At 35.9% G+C, this 16398-nt stretch overlaps 2 protein-coding genes across 2 annotated transcripts; one reads left to right on the forward strand and one right to left on the reverse strand.

The window, feature by feature from the left end:
* The first annotated feature begins 70 nt into the window (after positions 1-70).
* LOC119190263 lies at positions 71-4226 on the forward strand. The gene is made up of 5 exons (XM_037441733.1): positions 71-246; positions 643-751; positions 2796-2876; positions 3328-3559; positions 3869-4226. The coding sequence occupies exons 1-5, from the start codon at positions 121-123 to the stop codon at positions 4224-4226; spliced, it is 906 nt and encodes a 301-aa protein (XP_037297630.1). The 5' UTR covers positions 71-120.
* Positions 4227-6811: 2585 nt separating this feature from the next.
* LOC115454035 (transcription factor glial cells missing 2) lies at positions 6812-13058 on the reverse strand. Its single transcript, XM_037442131.1, has 4 exons — positions 12349-13058; positions 8473-8795; positions 7851-8195; positions 6812-7685 (listed from the first exon to the last, which is right to left on the reverse strand). Exons 1-4 carry the CDS (start codon positions 12357-12359, stop codon positions 6994-6996), a joined length of 1371 nt encoding a protein of 456 aa, XP_037298028.1. The 5' UTR covers positions 12360-13058; the 3' UTR covers positions 6812-6993.
* Between the last annotated feature and the right edge of the window lie 3340 nt (positions 13059-16398).

Raw genomic sequence — 16398 nt, forward strand, 5'->3', positions numbered from 1 at the left:
TATATCGCGGCGCATGCGGTGACCGACTAGCCGTCTTTTGCTATGTATCCAGTACTCACCCACTGAATACCACAAAGTATTAAATGGCTTATGTTGTTATTGTTTTAGGAGGCGCAGATAATGTTCTTTGTACATAGCGATTGCTTGCCGGCGCTAGATCTCAGTATACAAGTCAAGAACGAAAGTGAAAGACGACTCTACGCGGTTGCCGTTGTCGAGTCTAAGGAACATTGCTATGCAAAGAAGGTAACAATATTTGTAAACACCTATATCTTATGAATTATATTGAACTATTAAATTATTCATTACTTGTTACTTCATAAAGCTTAATACCGTGAGCTTGTGAAGAATTTAAAAACACTTCTCGAGTTATCCATAAACATCTGATATTCAGATATCTCCGTCCATTCCTAATTTACATAAAAAGTAGTATAAATTATTGAAATAACTTTTTTTACTTACGATTGAAAGTTCTATCAAAATCGACTCAACAATTTGCAAGATTAGTCTAAACAGACAAATGGCTTCCAAACAAACGTTAGGCCATACATCTGAATAACTTGCCTGAATAGAATTAGATTAAAACCATTATTTTTATCACAAATTTAATTATTTATTGAAAATGTTTTGCACGATGTTCAGAGCGGGAACCGTTACAACATGCCGCGCGGGTCGCGGTTCTGTCGCGTGCGAGTGAAGCCGGCGCGCCTGCACCCGCCGCCCTGCTGCAGCGCCGACCACAAGCACAAGGGTGAGTCGCCATGACCCCATCATCCCCTCGCTTATATACCTTGTGTAAAGATAGGCTTAGTATATACATGGGTGTAACTAGTAACTAGGAGCTGTGACAAAGGAAATCACTCGTATTTTTTATATTTTATATGGCCACAGCAAAGTTACCCCACTATTAGTAAGTGCACACTGACGAGAGACGGTTATCCTTATAATTATAAAACTGATAATTTTGTTGGATTTTAAAGTAGCCTAGCTATATTCTAAGAGTGGGCTCGTATCAGTACCACATGGTCCACTAATAGTCCATATCTCCTATTCGATCTGGAAAATTGTGGGGAAGGACCATGTTCAGTAGTAGACATCCTACGGCTGATGATGATATTTCCTATATCTAAATATATTTCCGTAGATCAACTTTAATGACGTACCTTTCCATCGCATGCAATATTGAAATATGGAGGCCAAATTGTGGTATTTTTAAATCTGTTTCACTAGTCATGATATAGTAAAAAAAACTTTTAATTAGAGTTCCCGAGAAGGTGGAGATGTTCATAGAAATGTATTATAGTTTTTATCATTTGCTGGAGTAACTATACACAAGCTATTTGTATGGGTACTTTCTAATATTTAGTGGGTAACTACATACATTAATACTTATATTACTGTGTCTGGTTAGAATGGATAAGTGTTGTGCCAGAACTTGTTGCACAAGCGTTTAAAATACGACTAAATTCTTTGTTATCTTCATAGATCATATTGCAAATTAGATTGCAGTGATTAAAGTAGAAAAAAAAAAACAGATTTTGTGTGTACTATGTTTTTGTTTATTTTTTACTATGTAATAATTCGCATGCGGTTATTTACTCATCCATTTGTTTATGTTGCTGTACAATATTGGGGAAATTTTTATATGGAATATGAATATATTGTCATATTCTCACATAGTTAATGTAATTGAGAAAAGTCATCTGACTGCCACTGTGGCGTAGTTGTGCTGCGTGCGCTGTACGAGACTGCTCTAAGATCCTGGGTTCGAATCCCTGGTTAGGTAGTTGTATTTGGGTTCTTTTATTCAGTATCTGATCAGAGGCTGGATTTAGTGCCTAATATGGCGATAGACTCATCCCTCACTATATCATGGCTCAAAACACACATGGTGAAAAGTAGGTGCCCTGGTTGCACTTCTGCCCACCCCTTTCGGGATAAAGGCGTGATTTTGTGTGTGTAAAAAGTCATAATTATTTTTGTCTTTTATCTTGCTTCGTGATTGTACCGCTTATTCAAAATACTTACTATGAAATTAATAGTATTACGATTGGCATTTTAATTTATATAGCTTAGCTCTTATTCTAATCTAGGCAATATTACGTGTTCAATTAATATATGGTATCTTAAAATGGACCATTTTAGTTATATATTTTGATGTTTTGATTATAAAAAAATTGCCATTTCAGAGCAATTCATATAATTGAACAGGTTATAACCATTAATAACTCCTGGCGCGATATAGTCCTGTTATGGTTGTCAGTTCAAAAATAAAGGAACTAGCTTTTTTTAAATTAGGACGACATAATTTCTGTGTATAACATACTACGTAATTTTAAGCATCTGGCAACCTTAATCCCAGACATGTAGAGCTGCTTATGACGTAGTCCTTTATCTAAACGCCTGCCCATAGACTTCGGCGGCGACTATTTACAATATTAAATCACATGAGTAAAAATCATATAGAATCTAAGGTAATACAGCAACTGATCCGGCGCAAACTAGTTTCTACACCGGTCGGAGACTTCGTGAACCTGTCGATAAACGATCTCACATACATCGCCATGCTATGTGTGCGTGTTGTGATAGCAGCCCGATTGTATGAAGTTTTTACTTTATTCCGATCTTTACTCATGTGGATAAAATGCCACTGATCGTCAAAATTCACATAAAAGTAAATAAAAGTCATAAATTCTATAAGTTTTGTAATTTTTGACGAGCGATGGCAAATTGCGGTCGTGTCGCCGAAGTCTACGTCCAAGCGCTAACACGTACGCACGCATGTTGCGTTGCAGATGCAATGAAGGGCGGTATGCTGCCCGTGTTCAGTGGAAATCGACCGCTCAAGAAATGGTTGACCTACATGCATGCCCCAGGTCTTTGCTTTTTCTCTTCATAATTTTTGTTTGTTTCATTTTGTTTGCTTGCTCGTTGACTAATCCCATTAACCCTTTCATAATGTATCAGTGACAGCATGGTTATATAATATAATTATTTTTGTTACCTATTTGTGTTGGTTTGTTTCTACCATTTACGAATATTTATATATTTTCAACGCTATCACAATAACATTGCATAGTATAAAGTTTAAATAACAGTATATTTACTAGTATGCCTTGCGGTATTGTCAGGGAATAAAATATATAAAACAATAACATACCAACCAATTGCTTTAAAATATTTAACATTAAAATACGATATTCAAACTACAAATATTGAATTGCTTATTAATATGATAACACATTCTAATACGCTTATCGATAAAGTTATAAGTATCTATTTTCTTGACTACTATTTTGATGACTGTAATGTAACATTTGCCCACAGACATGCAGAAATCGGTGGACACGAGTCAATCGACGAGCTCGAACACGGACGAGGCGAATAAAGTGTGCGAGGTGGTGACCGGCGCGCTCATCAACCTCGAGTCGCCCGTCTCCAGCAGCGACGCCGCCTCCACCAGCAGCGCGCCGCCGCCCCCCGAGGACCAGCTCGACTCCATCGAGGCCGGCGACCACTGGCACGCCGCCAAGATGCAGCTCTCTACTATTAGTGCTGTGTTAGTATTCTATATATTAACATACACTGAAGATTTCTACTTCAATACGTAACCGAGAGGACTGTGAATGAACATTTTTTTGTGTTTACAAAATATTGTGTGTTGCATGTGAATTTGACTTGAACCTTAAAGGTTAACGACTGACGGAGGAGTTTACAACAAATTCTCCTCTAATCTGTATTTTATCCTTAAACGTGTAGATGAGGTTTAGATCATAATACCATAATATCACCTAGTACAGTGTTTACGACATGGCAAGTGTTTATTACTAGAACACTGTCCGTGTATTATAAAGTGTGGGTGTTGCAGTACGGACATGGAGTGCAGCGTGGGGCGTTGCGCGGAGCCGCTCGACCCGTGCGTGGAGGCGACCGCGCTACCGAGCGAGAGCCGAACGTGGCGCCGAGCGTGGAGCCTAGCATGGATCCGAGCGTGCAGCCGAGCGTACTGCCGAGCGTGCAGGCGAGCGTGCAGGCGCGCGAGGAGGCCGCGCCCTGACCCGCGGCGGCCGGGCCCGCCCCGCGCCGCCGACAGATGGCGTTGCACCGCGGACGGCTTACCAGATTTTGTGAAAACACCTTTATTGTGCGACGAACGTTGCGATCGTATTGACGCACGGCCAACTCGCCAAGTGGAGAAAAACGCTCTGGAAGATTTTACTGCGTAATAACAACGATTTATAGCGCGTTTCACTTCCGTGATTCGTCGATAGTTGATTAGGATGTACGTTTATGTTGTGTGGCGGTCGTGCTTTCTGCACCGCACGTGTTGTTTTCGAATAACGGTTAGAATAGCTGTTTATGTTATTAGTGTGGTTTCGCACTCTTTCTAATATAGCAATACGATATTGTGTCAGATTTCGGAGCGTCTAGTCGGTGTCTTCCACGGTTTTCGGAGCTTGATTATAATTTACATATAAACAGAGTCCGTATGTGACGTCGACCGGTTGCTTGAAATGCAAGGATATTGGTAATACAAATACATTATAGATTGAGTTTATAGATAGTATAGTCCTACATCACATTACCTTATACGTATCTACGTTATATTTATTGTTAGATATAATGAATCTTTAAATTTTAGTATAACGTAATGAATGTATCTACTATATACTATTTTTCTCTGAAATGTACTGTTACAAATGTGAAGTCACAGAAACTTTATGAATTATTTAATTGGACAGTGATTTATTCTCAATAGTACAAATTATTTAGTCGTTTTGAAGGTTTATGTGTTTATTGCAAACGATATTCTATTTTAATATTATATTTTCTACATTGTGTTGTGTTATGAATTAGTTTTCTTTGTATAACGTCAGTTCTGTGACATTTTTCAGTTATGTATAATGGTAAATCACAATAAGTATAATGTTATAGTAATGTAGCGACACTAGGAACGGAAAAATATTGTGATTCACATATTTCTCGATTATGAATTTGGTTATTTTAGTTTTTTGTTTAGGCAGCAAATTATGCTTTGGAACATTATTGTGTCGTGCAGTATTCGCCTGTGTGCGTGTACATACATGTTCAAGCAAATCACCAAGTGTAAGTTAGGAAGGGTAAAACTTGATACCTGGCTTTGATTATTCCTTGTCAAGTCTAAAATCTATGGAAGAACGGTCGACAATGCATCGCCGAATTTCATCGATAAAATAGTGTTAACATTTTACTTGCTTGTCGACCTGTTTATCTATGGATGTTTTGCTTGCCTATTCGGTATGAATGATGGCAATCTGCAACACTAGCGTGTTCAGCATGACACATAATGCTTATAGATCTATACACTATTACTCTAAAATTAGTATCACTTAATATTGTCCTACCTCTAAGTCTTTTATCTTTGTAACTAAGTCATAGTCATATTTGTTTAGTAGGACGAAAGTTCCTCTTAGAAATTTCTCTTATAAGCTTCTTCTGGATAAAGCTTATGCATTCGATCTCGCTCCGTTCACCTGTACGTCTCGTAATGTTTAAAATTAGCTTTGTCACGTGGAGATCGCCCGTGTTACACTCGCACTGTAGGCTGGCACGATGAGAAGGTGAACACAGTCACAGACACTTGCGTCCGAACGTATGTAAGCCTTTAACACTAATGTGTATCAGTTGATTGAAGCGCAAATCGTGGTTATGGTTAAAATTAAGAAGTCATTGCTTCGAGTTAAATTTATTTGTGGCCTTATTATAGTGGCGCCCGCCGTGGGGCTACGGTTGTTTCCAGCTATATTTTCAAGTTAAGGAAAATGCGGCTGGAAGCATTGTTACTCGGCTACGGCCGAGAGCTGTGATACTGCGTGCTGTGCTCTCCTCGACCCTCACCGGAACATGCAAATACGTTGCAGCAAATAATATTTGTAATAATTAATGTTAGGGCCTATTTTTAAGAATGTAAATTTGAGGAAAGTTAGGCTGTTATGTTTTTGCTTCGGTTAAAGATGTTACTGTTAACTCCCAGCAGATATATCCGAGAAAAAAATATTGTGGAGTGATCAGAACACCGCATAATATGTTCTAAATTAGATTTAGCATACAATTCATATCAATGAAGCACTTATATATTTTAAATGATTTTTGTTTTTTAGTGAAAAAACGTTTACAAATCGTAAATTGTGTGTAAATCGTTTGGTTTGGTAAAATTTACATTACACAAAAAAAAATGCAATATTATTAAAGTTTCATTTAATTACTTGAACATAAAAAATGTTTGGTAGGATTCGATAGCCAATCGTTGTTTGAATTAAAATGTTGAAACGTGCATTCGTTTTTATCGAGATTAGTAATATATTTTATCCCTTCTATGTCGAAGGAGACAGGCAAAAACAAGTCTTTTAAAGCCATAATTATCTTTCTAATCATATAAAGATTTGAATTTAACATTCATAACCAATATCGATAAAAACTTGTGCAATTTATTGTGATAGAATAATTTGTCGCAATAATCAGCAGCAAGCACATTATTCGGAATGTTTGTTTTCGTACGGAATGTTTGAACGATGTACCGATTCTTGTTGGATATGATACGAGTGTTTGAGAATCGTGTACACAGACAGGTATTGGTTCGTTTGCCGTCAATTAGGGAACGAGTCGGGTAAGATAGCTGTTTCACTGAATCAGTTGCGACGGCAATTGCATACAATAAATCGTGCGTTTGCTTCACAGACTATGTTGTAGTGACCAATTTTATTATTAGAAAACAAAAAAATATGTAAAATTGACAATTTTAATGTAATTTTTATATACAATAAATAGACGATTTTATACAAATTGTATTTTATTTTGTTCACAAACCAATGAAGATCAAAATATAGGAACAAACGTAAACTATCGACGTACAGTCTAGCACTTGAGATAATATTATATTAATCAACAAATCGAAATAAATGCTTAACATAACTCTTTATTTACAAATTACATATACTATGTACAGGGACTATATTATAAAAGACTACTAAAGGCGTTCACTGCCTGTTGATGTTGGACATCGAAATACTGTTTACATTCAGACACGTCGTTGGGGGTAAACGCGCAATCAGAATAATTCCACGCTTGCATATCTATGTTAGTTTGTGTACAATCCTGATCGTATCTGTAAAATCGTTGTTCATGCATATTGGTTATTGGTGAGTTTCTAGTACTTTCAATGGGGTAATACTGGCAGTCGTCTGGATAGTACACCTGGGGAATGTATGATTGTTGTTCACAATAAGCTTCGGATTGCTGGTACGCACTTCCAAATATTTCAGGGGAAGGCGTTTCGCTCGAGTCGCTGCCGGCCGCGCGTTGCCATTCGAGCCAGTAAGCGTCTTCAGGTCTCGAGTTATCGCCGTTGAGGTCTGCGAACGTGGGTGGTGATTCTAACGTACTCTCCTCCATGGGGAAGTCTAGTCTGATGGGTTGGTCAAGCTGGAATATTTCTTCAGGGTGGAAAATGTCTTCAGATGGTAGCGTTTGTGGGTCGTAGTGTTGCTGTGGAGGGAGTGAGGCTGCTGTGTGTACTGGCGGCGCGTACGCAGCGTAACTCTGTGTTTCGCTGTGTGACCACGCGGCGGCCGCATACGATTCCGTCGAGTGTTCAGAACGCCACCGACACGAGCACTCGAATGGACCACATGTGCATGTTAGTTGAACTGTGGAACAAAAAGAAAATTGTTATGAAATTAAATCGTTATGAAATTAAGCCCCCTTTTTCTTGGGATGGTGCTCAAATTAAGTTAGCAAGAAACAACGTTTTTACTAGATTTACTAGGTACCGAATATAAAAGTTATGCGATATAGTTATAATAAATACATACGTCTTTGGTTATCTGGGATGAGTGGCGGTGGTTGTGGATGACTGTGGTTGACTTTATGTGACATCTGCTTTTCTGGTTTCCCACTTAATATTTTATCCGCTATCGAAGATTCTCTGGTTAGGAGTAAAGCTAGGCCTCTAACTCTTCTGCCGGCGCCGAGAGACCGGCGTACTTCAGTGGCACCTTTGGCTTCAGGTCGTGGATGGTCATGAGACCCTTTCGCTTGGAAGAATATCGCGTGTTCCGTGTGCCGCCAGAAGTGTGTGACTGGGTAGCCGCAATGGCCGCGGCATGGTTGAACTTCTAATCGGCCGCCGTTGCATAGTCGGTTTGGACAAGGCTTGCCTGCGAGAAAATGTTGCATATAATTTACATCTCACTTTTCCTAGGTCGTAAAAATGTTTTTTTTTTATACAATTTAACTACTTATACCGCAGTTATTATTGTTTATACATTTACTTTTTGCCTATAATTATTTTTAAGTAATATAAGTAGAATTAAAGCCTATAATAATAAAAAGAAAAAAATATACATATATTTAAGATACAATTCACGAAAACGACCGATTACGATTTGCGAAATGGTAACAAGGAATTCATTGCACTCATTAAATATTACCTACCTTGTTGCTTTTTTCTTGCTTTATCACAAATGGCAGGTCGCAAGTGCACCCTTGATCCGTCGGGCAGTCTACATCTGGCCGAGCAGATCAGTACTCCAAGACAGCTCTTCTTAAGTATATGTACATTATGGTTGTTGGTGTTTCTCATTGCCCAGCCTGAGGCGTGCCGTCTGGCTTCCTCGCATGCCGGCGGATACACTCTTCGCACATGACCGTCGCACCACTCGCCGAACGTGTCGAAGTTTGATACTCGTGGTACTACCGCGTCGTTGATGTCCCAGTCCGGAGTAGTGGGGCCTTCTGACATATCAGCTCGGCTTGTGCTGTAAAATATTCGAGATATAAGCAGGAAGTACTTTTCGACGTAAATGACCGGTAAAATTTTGAAAAATACACGATTTGCTTCTTAGTGATGCTTGTTAGTATCTATAAGTACTGGATGAGGTGTTGTGTAATAATACATGTTAGGACCTAAGAAAAAGTTTTGCTACAAGTGAAGATACACTAGAAAATATCTTTGATGTAGAGTTATGTTTTTATTATAAAAATATAATTTGACGTAGTTGATTGTCTTAATATTAACTAATACTTAGATATTTAATTCGAAGCGGCGATAGCCTAGTTGGGTGTGGAACGGACTGCCAAGACGAATGTCCGCAGGTACAAATCCCAAGGGCACACACCTCTGATTTTTCTAAACTCATGTGTGTATTCTTTGTGAATTTATCGTTTGCTTTAACGGTGAAGGAAAACATCGTGAGGAAACCTGCACATCTGAGAAGTTCTCTATAGGAATTTCGAAGGTGTGTGAAGTCTACCAATCCGCACTAGGCCAGCGTGGTGGACTAAGGCCTAATCCCTCTCAGTAGTAGAGGAGGCCCGTGCTCAGCAGTGGGCAAGTATATAATACAGGGCTGATATTATTAATTATAGATATTAAACCTAGTAAAAGGTTATATTAGTCGTAGAAGTGAAACCTTTCCGTAATTATAACAATTTTGTAATAATTTCTATGCGGTAACAATATTGTTTATATTATATAATAAATTTTAAAATAAAAAAAAGAATTAAAAATACTAGAAAAAAACAAACAAATGCTTTAGATACCTAACAAGCAAGACAACTTATAAAACAAAAGTAAAACGCTAAAAGAGTGGGGAAGGTTCGTCTCCCCTCGTAAGTTTATTTGAACCAATTGCTTTAGAACCGTAGAGAGGGGGCTGGGCAATCCTTAATTGAATAAATAACTTCAAAGTGAAGGGAAAAAAGCAAATAAAACCCAGAAAGAAACAAAGAACATTTATACAGATGTTAGGATAAGGATTTGAGTTGAATTGTTTCGAATGTTAGTGTTCCAGGACTAAAGCTTTAGGAAGTTAGATACGATGTTATTTAACTACCAGCTCTATGATATATGTAAAAATATAAACGTAATTATCGAATACTTGTCTTCTACATGATTTATGATTAGTGATATCAAGAGAACAATGAAGGTTCTTAGCAAGCTATCATATCCGCGATGTAACAGTGATCGTAAAGATACCATTATTATTACATTACATTACTTTCTAACACTAATTTGATTACCTCATTTTACAGAAAAATAAGCCCTGTGTCTTTACAAATAAAGATTATAGAATTTTAAGAAATGTCATTGACAGGGTGAGGTTGAAGAATTGAGTGCGCACTTAACCAGTACTACGCCTATTAGAGCAAAGAAAAATGAAAAGTACATACCTATACTTTATGAAATGATCAATCTCTATTAATTTTTACGTAATATAAATATTTTTTAGAGCTTTATAGTTGTAACATATAATCTTTTTAAATATAAGCACAGAATGCAACGTCACAAGTTCAATAAGTTTCAATTAGGCTCAATTGGCGGCCCTCCAGCACCTTCCTCAACCCTCGCCTGTGTGACTATTTATTTTATGGTGCGTCCGCATTGTTGGGGCCACAAGTGGTCTATTGTTAGCTTCTTAAAAACGTATTTGTATAAGATGCGGATATTATGAATAGCGACGTTGTTAGCGGGGTTTTACGTAAAAGTATTTCTAAAATGTGTAGGTCAGAATAGGTTGACTCTTTTTTATAATATTCATGTTATTCTAATGAGAAATATCTTCTTGTAGTTCAAAGTATTGTTATTCTAAATTTTAGATAATTATTTTTATTGTGTTGTTCAAACTCGCTTCCGATTTCGTGTTTGCCGAGAAAGGAAAAGACATGCTCACAGAAATAGGCCTTATAAATGATAGAACTACTTTAGTTTATATAGTTACTAGCTGTTCGCAGGTCGCTTAAAATATTTTTTTCGTACAAAAAGCCCACTGTGTACTTTTTATAATATTAGCAGTTCATATGTTAATTTAGGATTAGGTCTACTAATTGTGTTACAAATCTCATTAATATTTGTTGTTCAGAGTTCTCGCTGTTTACAGCAGTAACGAAAACAGACAACTCTATTACTCTATTCAACATTCTATAATAAAATAGGTAAAAAGTACTTTATTAAGGGCCTACGAAAGATTAGGAAGCGTGTCCTTGTTGTATCTACATAGGCCCGAACCTATAGGTTATACCGCCACAGAAAACGGAAATTATTTACATAGGTTCATGGGCTTTTTCGATCAATAACAACTCGATATTCCTCAAAATTGTACTTCCACTGATAGATTAGTGAGCGATACATATTAAAGTGTTGCCAATGTTATATCACTTGATTAATCTAAATACTTTCAAGTAGATAACAAAGGATCATTTCCTATTATTCCATTTCAATTTATCTATACGATTATTAATATAGAACCAGCTTATACCGGTTTTCATTGATAACAGTGCCTAATCAGCATATAAGTTGTAGGGTTGCTCCGAAAAAAATATGTAATGTTTATCTTATGGAAAACGCCGTCCCTACCAAAAACAGTAGCAAATCAAGCCACATTTTTTTTATGTTACGTTATGCATTTATTCGGAATATTAGGTAAGGCAAATGAGGTAAGTACAGTGTTGGCTTAATCACTTGGTGAACGACAGAATTCTGTCATAATTATGCTGAATTGCTGTTTTGAAGTGTCTAATTCTTCTTATTTAATTAAATTTCTAATTTGATTTTGACTTTGGGCTATTCAGTCGTGTACGTAATGTTATATCTCGCATCTTTAAAACACTCAAAGGAAATACATACTTATTACATTGGATGCAATAATTTCATTGCCTTAGTTGTCTTAACAAACTTTTCTAATAAGATTGATAATTCTAAAACGACTTATACTTTATAGACGTTTGATCATTTTTGACCTTAAAGGTACTTTATATAAAATGAAGATACAGAAACTTTTATGCAAATAAAATCATAGGTAAGTCAGAATCAATGAATGATATCTACTCTTATTTATAAAAAAAATAATTACTTTATTATGTTCCTATTTGTAATAAAAATAAATTATTAATGTTTTAAGTAAAAAAACAAGCATTCGATTAGGACGTAGGCTATAGTTCAGTTTTAATTATTATTAACAAACAAACAAGTTTGCGTGTTTTACTTATAAGAACATACTAAGCAGTTAATGGTATATCTCCCATATAAACATAAAAAAACTTTGTACTTTGAAAAAGTTTCTCAGTCAATATTAAATTTATAATATCTTAATCCATTTATGGATATTTTAATCACTTAATGAAAGAAATGCTAATTAAATTTGATCACTAATACAATATTATAAAGTCCTTATAGTTACACGTAACAAATATACCTACATATTATGTATGTTTTTATCTTGTTGATTGTCCAAAAAATGAATGAGACGTGTTGAAAATTGCCTATATTTATTTTACTTACAATATAATAAAATTGAATCAGTAAATACTTACAGGATCACCATTTCCGAAATAGGGTCAAACACAGTCAACGTGCAAGCAACTCCAGTCCTTAAACAACGGTCGCAAGTTCACTACACTATACACAATACGATCTATAGACGTGACGTTGTTTTGTTAGTCATCACAAGTGTGCGCGGCGAAAGCTTTTAATCCACTAAGTTGAACAACAAAAATAAACACGGGGATGTTTTCCCCCACCATGGCGTGAAGTGGGGATCTGCATGTCCGCCAATGGTGTGCTATGTTGTTCGAAACGCCGCCTACCGACCAACCGGAACGCAGTCCGTACTGCCAATGAGAAATTCTCGTAATGCCATATTGTTTTTCAGGGAAATTCGTGATGGGAAATTGTAGCTGCGTTTTTTTCTTTTGGGGAAACAAATAGTCTCGTCTCTTTGCGGGATTGTTTTTTGAATGGAGTTTCAATAAAAAAAACTAGTGCATTGAATTGATGTTTACATTTTGTTTCAAAAAACCCATTAGCTTTGTATCATTGAGTAGGCGCACTTTATGCAATTATCTCGCGTTACAAGACATAACAAAATTATTTATTTCTAGAAAAATAATCATGGTGCAATAATAGATTGAGCTTAACCTTTAAAATTTTGATTGTAACCCAACGTGTTATTTAAAATAATTAATCTACTTCCTAATTGAGTAAGTATGAATTGTAAAAAATGAAGCGGCTACTTGTGAATTAGGCTACGGATTTGGTAAAAGTAACATAATATGACATTTTCCGTCAATTTATAAAAAGTGTTATCTGTTTATCCTGATAAAGATATTAGCGCATGGTGGCAAGATCATGGGTTTTTTCCAGTTTAGGCAGTAACTAATATAGTTAAATTTACGTTTGTTTATTTTTTCTATTACTTTCTTCATAAAACCCTATACAAGCTTGCAGTGAAACTCGAGTTTTGTTCAATTACAGAAAACTTGCATAACATTGCGCAATAACATACATGCAAACCAAACACATGCTAAAACGTCTGAGATAATAATTATGTAGAGCCATCGATATATATGTTCTACGTACTAGATTTGGCGTTCCGAACATTCCCTGTGTTCAATTGAATTGAACTACAATCCATTCAAACTGACTTCAGTATGGTTAATATTGACAGCTTATGGTTATGTACGGAGTGGCGCTCATGATATATGAACTCGAGTCTAAGTGTAAACCTGTATTTGAATAAAAAATATTACTTAATCAAATAAGTACTATGTGTAGTGCGTTTTTTTTAATAACACCCGAAATAATATATGTATAAAGGTAATTTGTTTTGACTATACACTTCGTAGTGCATGTACTTATAATGGCAAATTGAGTAGGTTTGTGTAACAAACCAACCAACAAACAGAATTGTAAATTCTGATTTAAGATGCCCTCAATAGTGTAGCTATAAAAGTTTTGCTAGTTATGTATATTTTGTATCCGCTATAAGGTGTTAAAACCCGTCATAGTGGCCCAGGTATACCAGTTTGTGTATATCCGGCTAAAACTAGGCCGGCATGTGTTGATTGACGAGGAATAATCATCTCTAGCAGTCGACACTATCTAGATCTCTTTCCGTTTATCATCAGGTGCAGTGAGGACAATTGACCGTGTACGTAAAACGTATACGTACCGTGTACGTACTTATATGAAAAAAATCTGTCCATCGATCGTATAAATGAAAATATTGTTTTTCATATCCATTGGGTACTTTACTTTTTGGGCCTATTCAATTTATAGGCGACATATTTTGCAACTTTTATTTATCATTCTCATATATTACTCTATGTTTTTATCAATTGATTGGTGCCGATATTTCGTTAAAATGCGTCAAAGACATGAAATCAACTCATCATAATATTTGTTCAATGAAACTTCTGTTAGGAATATTATCTTACTTCTTATCAATCTTGCTTATCACTATTTTAATGCCAAAGTTTATGAAAATGTTTGGATGTTTGTTAGAAGTGGACTGAGAACCAACTTAACGGATTGAAAAAAAAATTGGCATACGTTTAGACCAATTTTTTATCTCGGTAATTTGTTGCCATGGAAAATAATGGAATTTATAATCACATTTTTAAATAGATGTCACTGGCGACTTAAAGATGGCGCTATGCATCGTTACAGTGTTTTAGGACTTTTGCTACGGGATAGGCTTTTCAGACGGGTGAAGCAAGTGAGCAAACACCAAGTAATTTTATAAAAATGAAAATACTTTTACGTTACTGGCCTACTGAGAAAAATAGTAGCTTAGTCAACGTATAACACTTTGCTTATAGCGGCGTGCTTAAGTATTTCTAAGTTATGCTGCGTTCAGATATTGTAACATCCGAGCCGTGCCGAACACTATCACTGTGTATCGGATAAGCTCAGAGAAGACGGGGCCAACTGGTGCAACGTATCAGAACACGAACTCGATAAATTATATAATAATAATGATAAACTGTTACCTACACCTTGTAGGTAACAGTTTAAACTATAGGAAGTCAAAGAATTAGAACTTAAATAATCGTTGGTGCATTTATACTGTGTTTCTAATTTTTAGTATCTTTGGAAAGAATTTGTCAAACTAATCAGTTTTTATTTAATTATTAAAACATTTTTAATGCATACTACACATCGGTCATAAAAATACTATATATTATAATATATTATGTAATTGATATCTCTAGTTGATTGCTAAGTTGTTAATTTTGTTAAGATCGGCTCATGACGTGTATCATTCTGGCAAACAAACGGTTATCACCGTCCACACTAGTCGTAACTCAACTCAATATTTGACTGTTACTTTGGGACTTCGCATTGGATCACTTTGTAATATAGCACTACATATACACACAAATACAGCCACACATATTAGTGCTGTTGCTCGTGTTTGGGCATTTTTCGGTAATCGGTTATGATATTTGAACGTAGCATAATTTGCGTAAAAGTAGTTGGCATAGCAAGCATTAATTTAAATAAACGTACATTTTACAACTGCAAAACCAAAGATATATTGTATATAGGTATGTACAATCATATGGAAGAGGGTGAAAGATGCGGGCGCGCACGTTACGCCACGTTCCCTGACTCTACATTACGGTCAAGAAAAAATTATAAAACTACACAATTAATGCTACTGATTCGCATTATGTTTAATTGGTTATTTATGGAAATACGCAGAAAGATGGCTTGTCTGAGATATGAAGATGTCTGTGTTGTTTAAATCTGCAAGTAAAATCGATAGTCGCGGCTTACGTATGGTTCGTGGATGGTCCTCACTACAAATGGGGTTTATTCATTCCTTCATATTTTATTTTTAGGGCGTGGCCGTGGGAACCTCTTCATTTAACCTCCAATAGCAGTTTCAAAAAGAAGGATTCATTCTATTATAATTCAATTTTATGTAGTTATTAAGTAAATGCTAATCTAGTATAATTATATTACGCTTCTGTATGGTTATAAAAAAATGGTATAGGACTTTAACGTCTTTTTACTTTTATAACGCGTAAATCACAGGAACTTCTAAACCGATTTTGAAATTTTTTACACTAATAGAAAGCTGATTTAGTTCTGAGAGCTCCATTTATCCCGGATATAAAGATATAAAGCGGTACTTTTATTCCGGAACAACTCTTTCACACGGCAGAGCCGCAAGCAAAAGCTAGTAGGAAATATTTGTGTTATAAAAAATCGAGACAATGATTATCTCGCATGAGAGTTGGTCTAGATTCACCGCATACTTACTGTATCTCTGTCATCACGCAGCAGTGTGAAATGCTGTGTTCCTGTATTATAGAGCCGGTGCGTTACTAGGCATTACTTTCGCTGACAAATTGATATCTAAATATCAGTCAGCTGATCGCAATTCGCAGTGGAATGTCATGATTAATAATTTAAAGTTTTAGTATTACAATTGTTTATTGAGCACTTTCGGTAACTATGATTCACTTCATATCATGACTTCCATCTTCATCATTAATGGGTATTAAAAATGTTCATTAATTAAAAAACTGTTTCATTGTAAACTTTTATTAGTAATCCACACATAATCCACAGAT

Source organism: Manduca sexta, chromosome 23 (genome assembly GCF_014839805.1).
Source record: "Manduca sexta isolate Smith_Timp_Sample1 chromosome 23, JHU_Msex_v1.0, whole genome shotgun sequence".
Lineage (NCBI taxonomy): Eukaryota > Metazoa > Arthropoda > Insecta > Lepidoptera > Sphingidae > Manduca > Manduca sexta.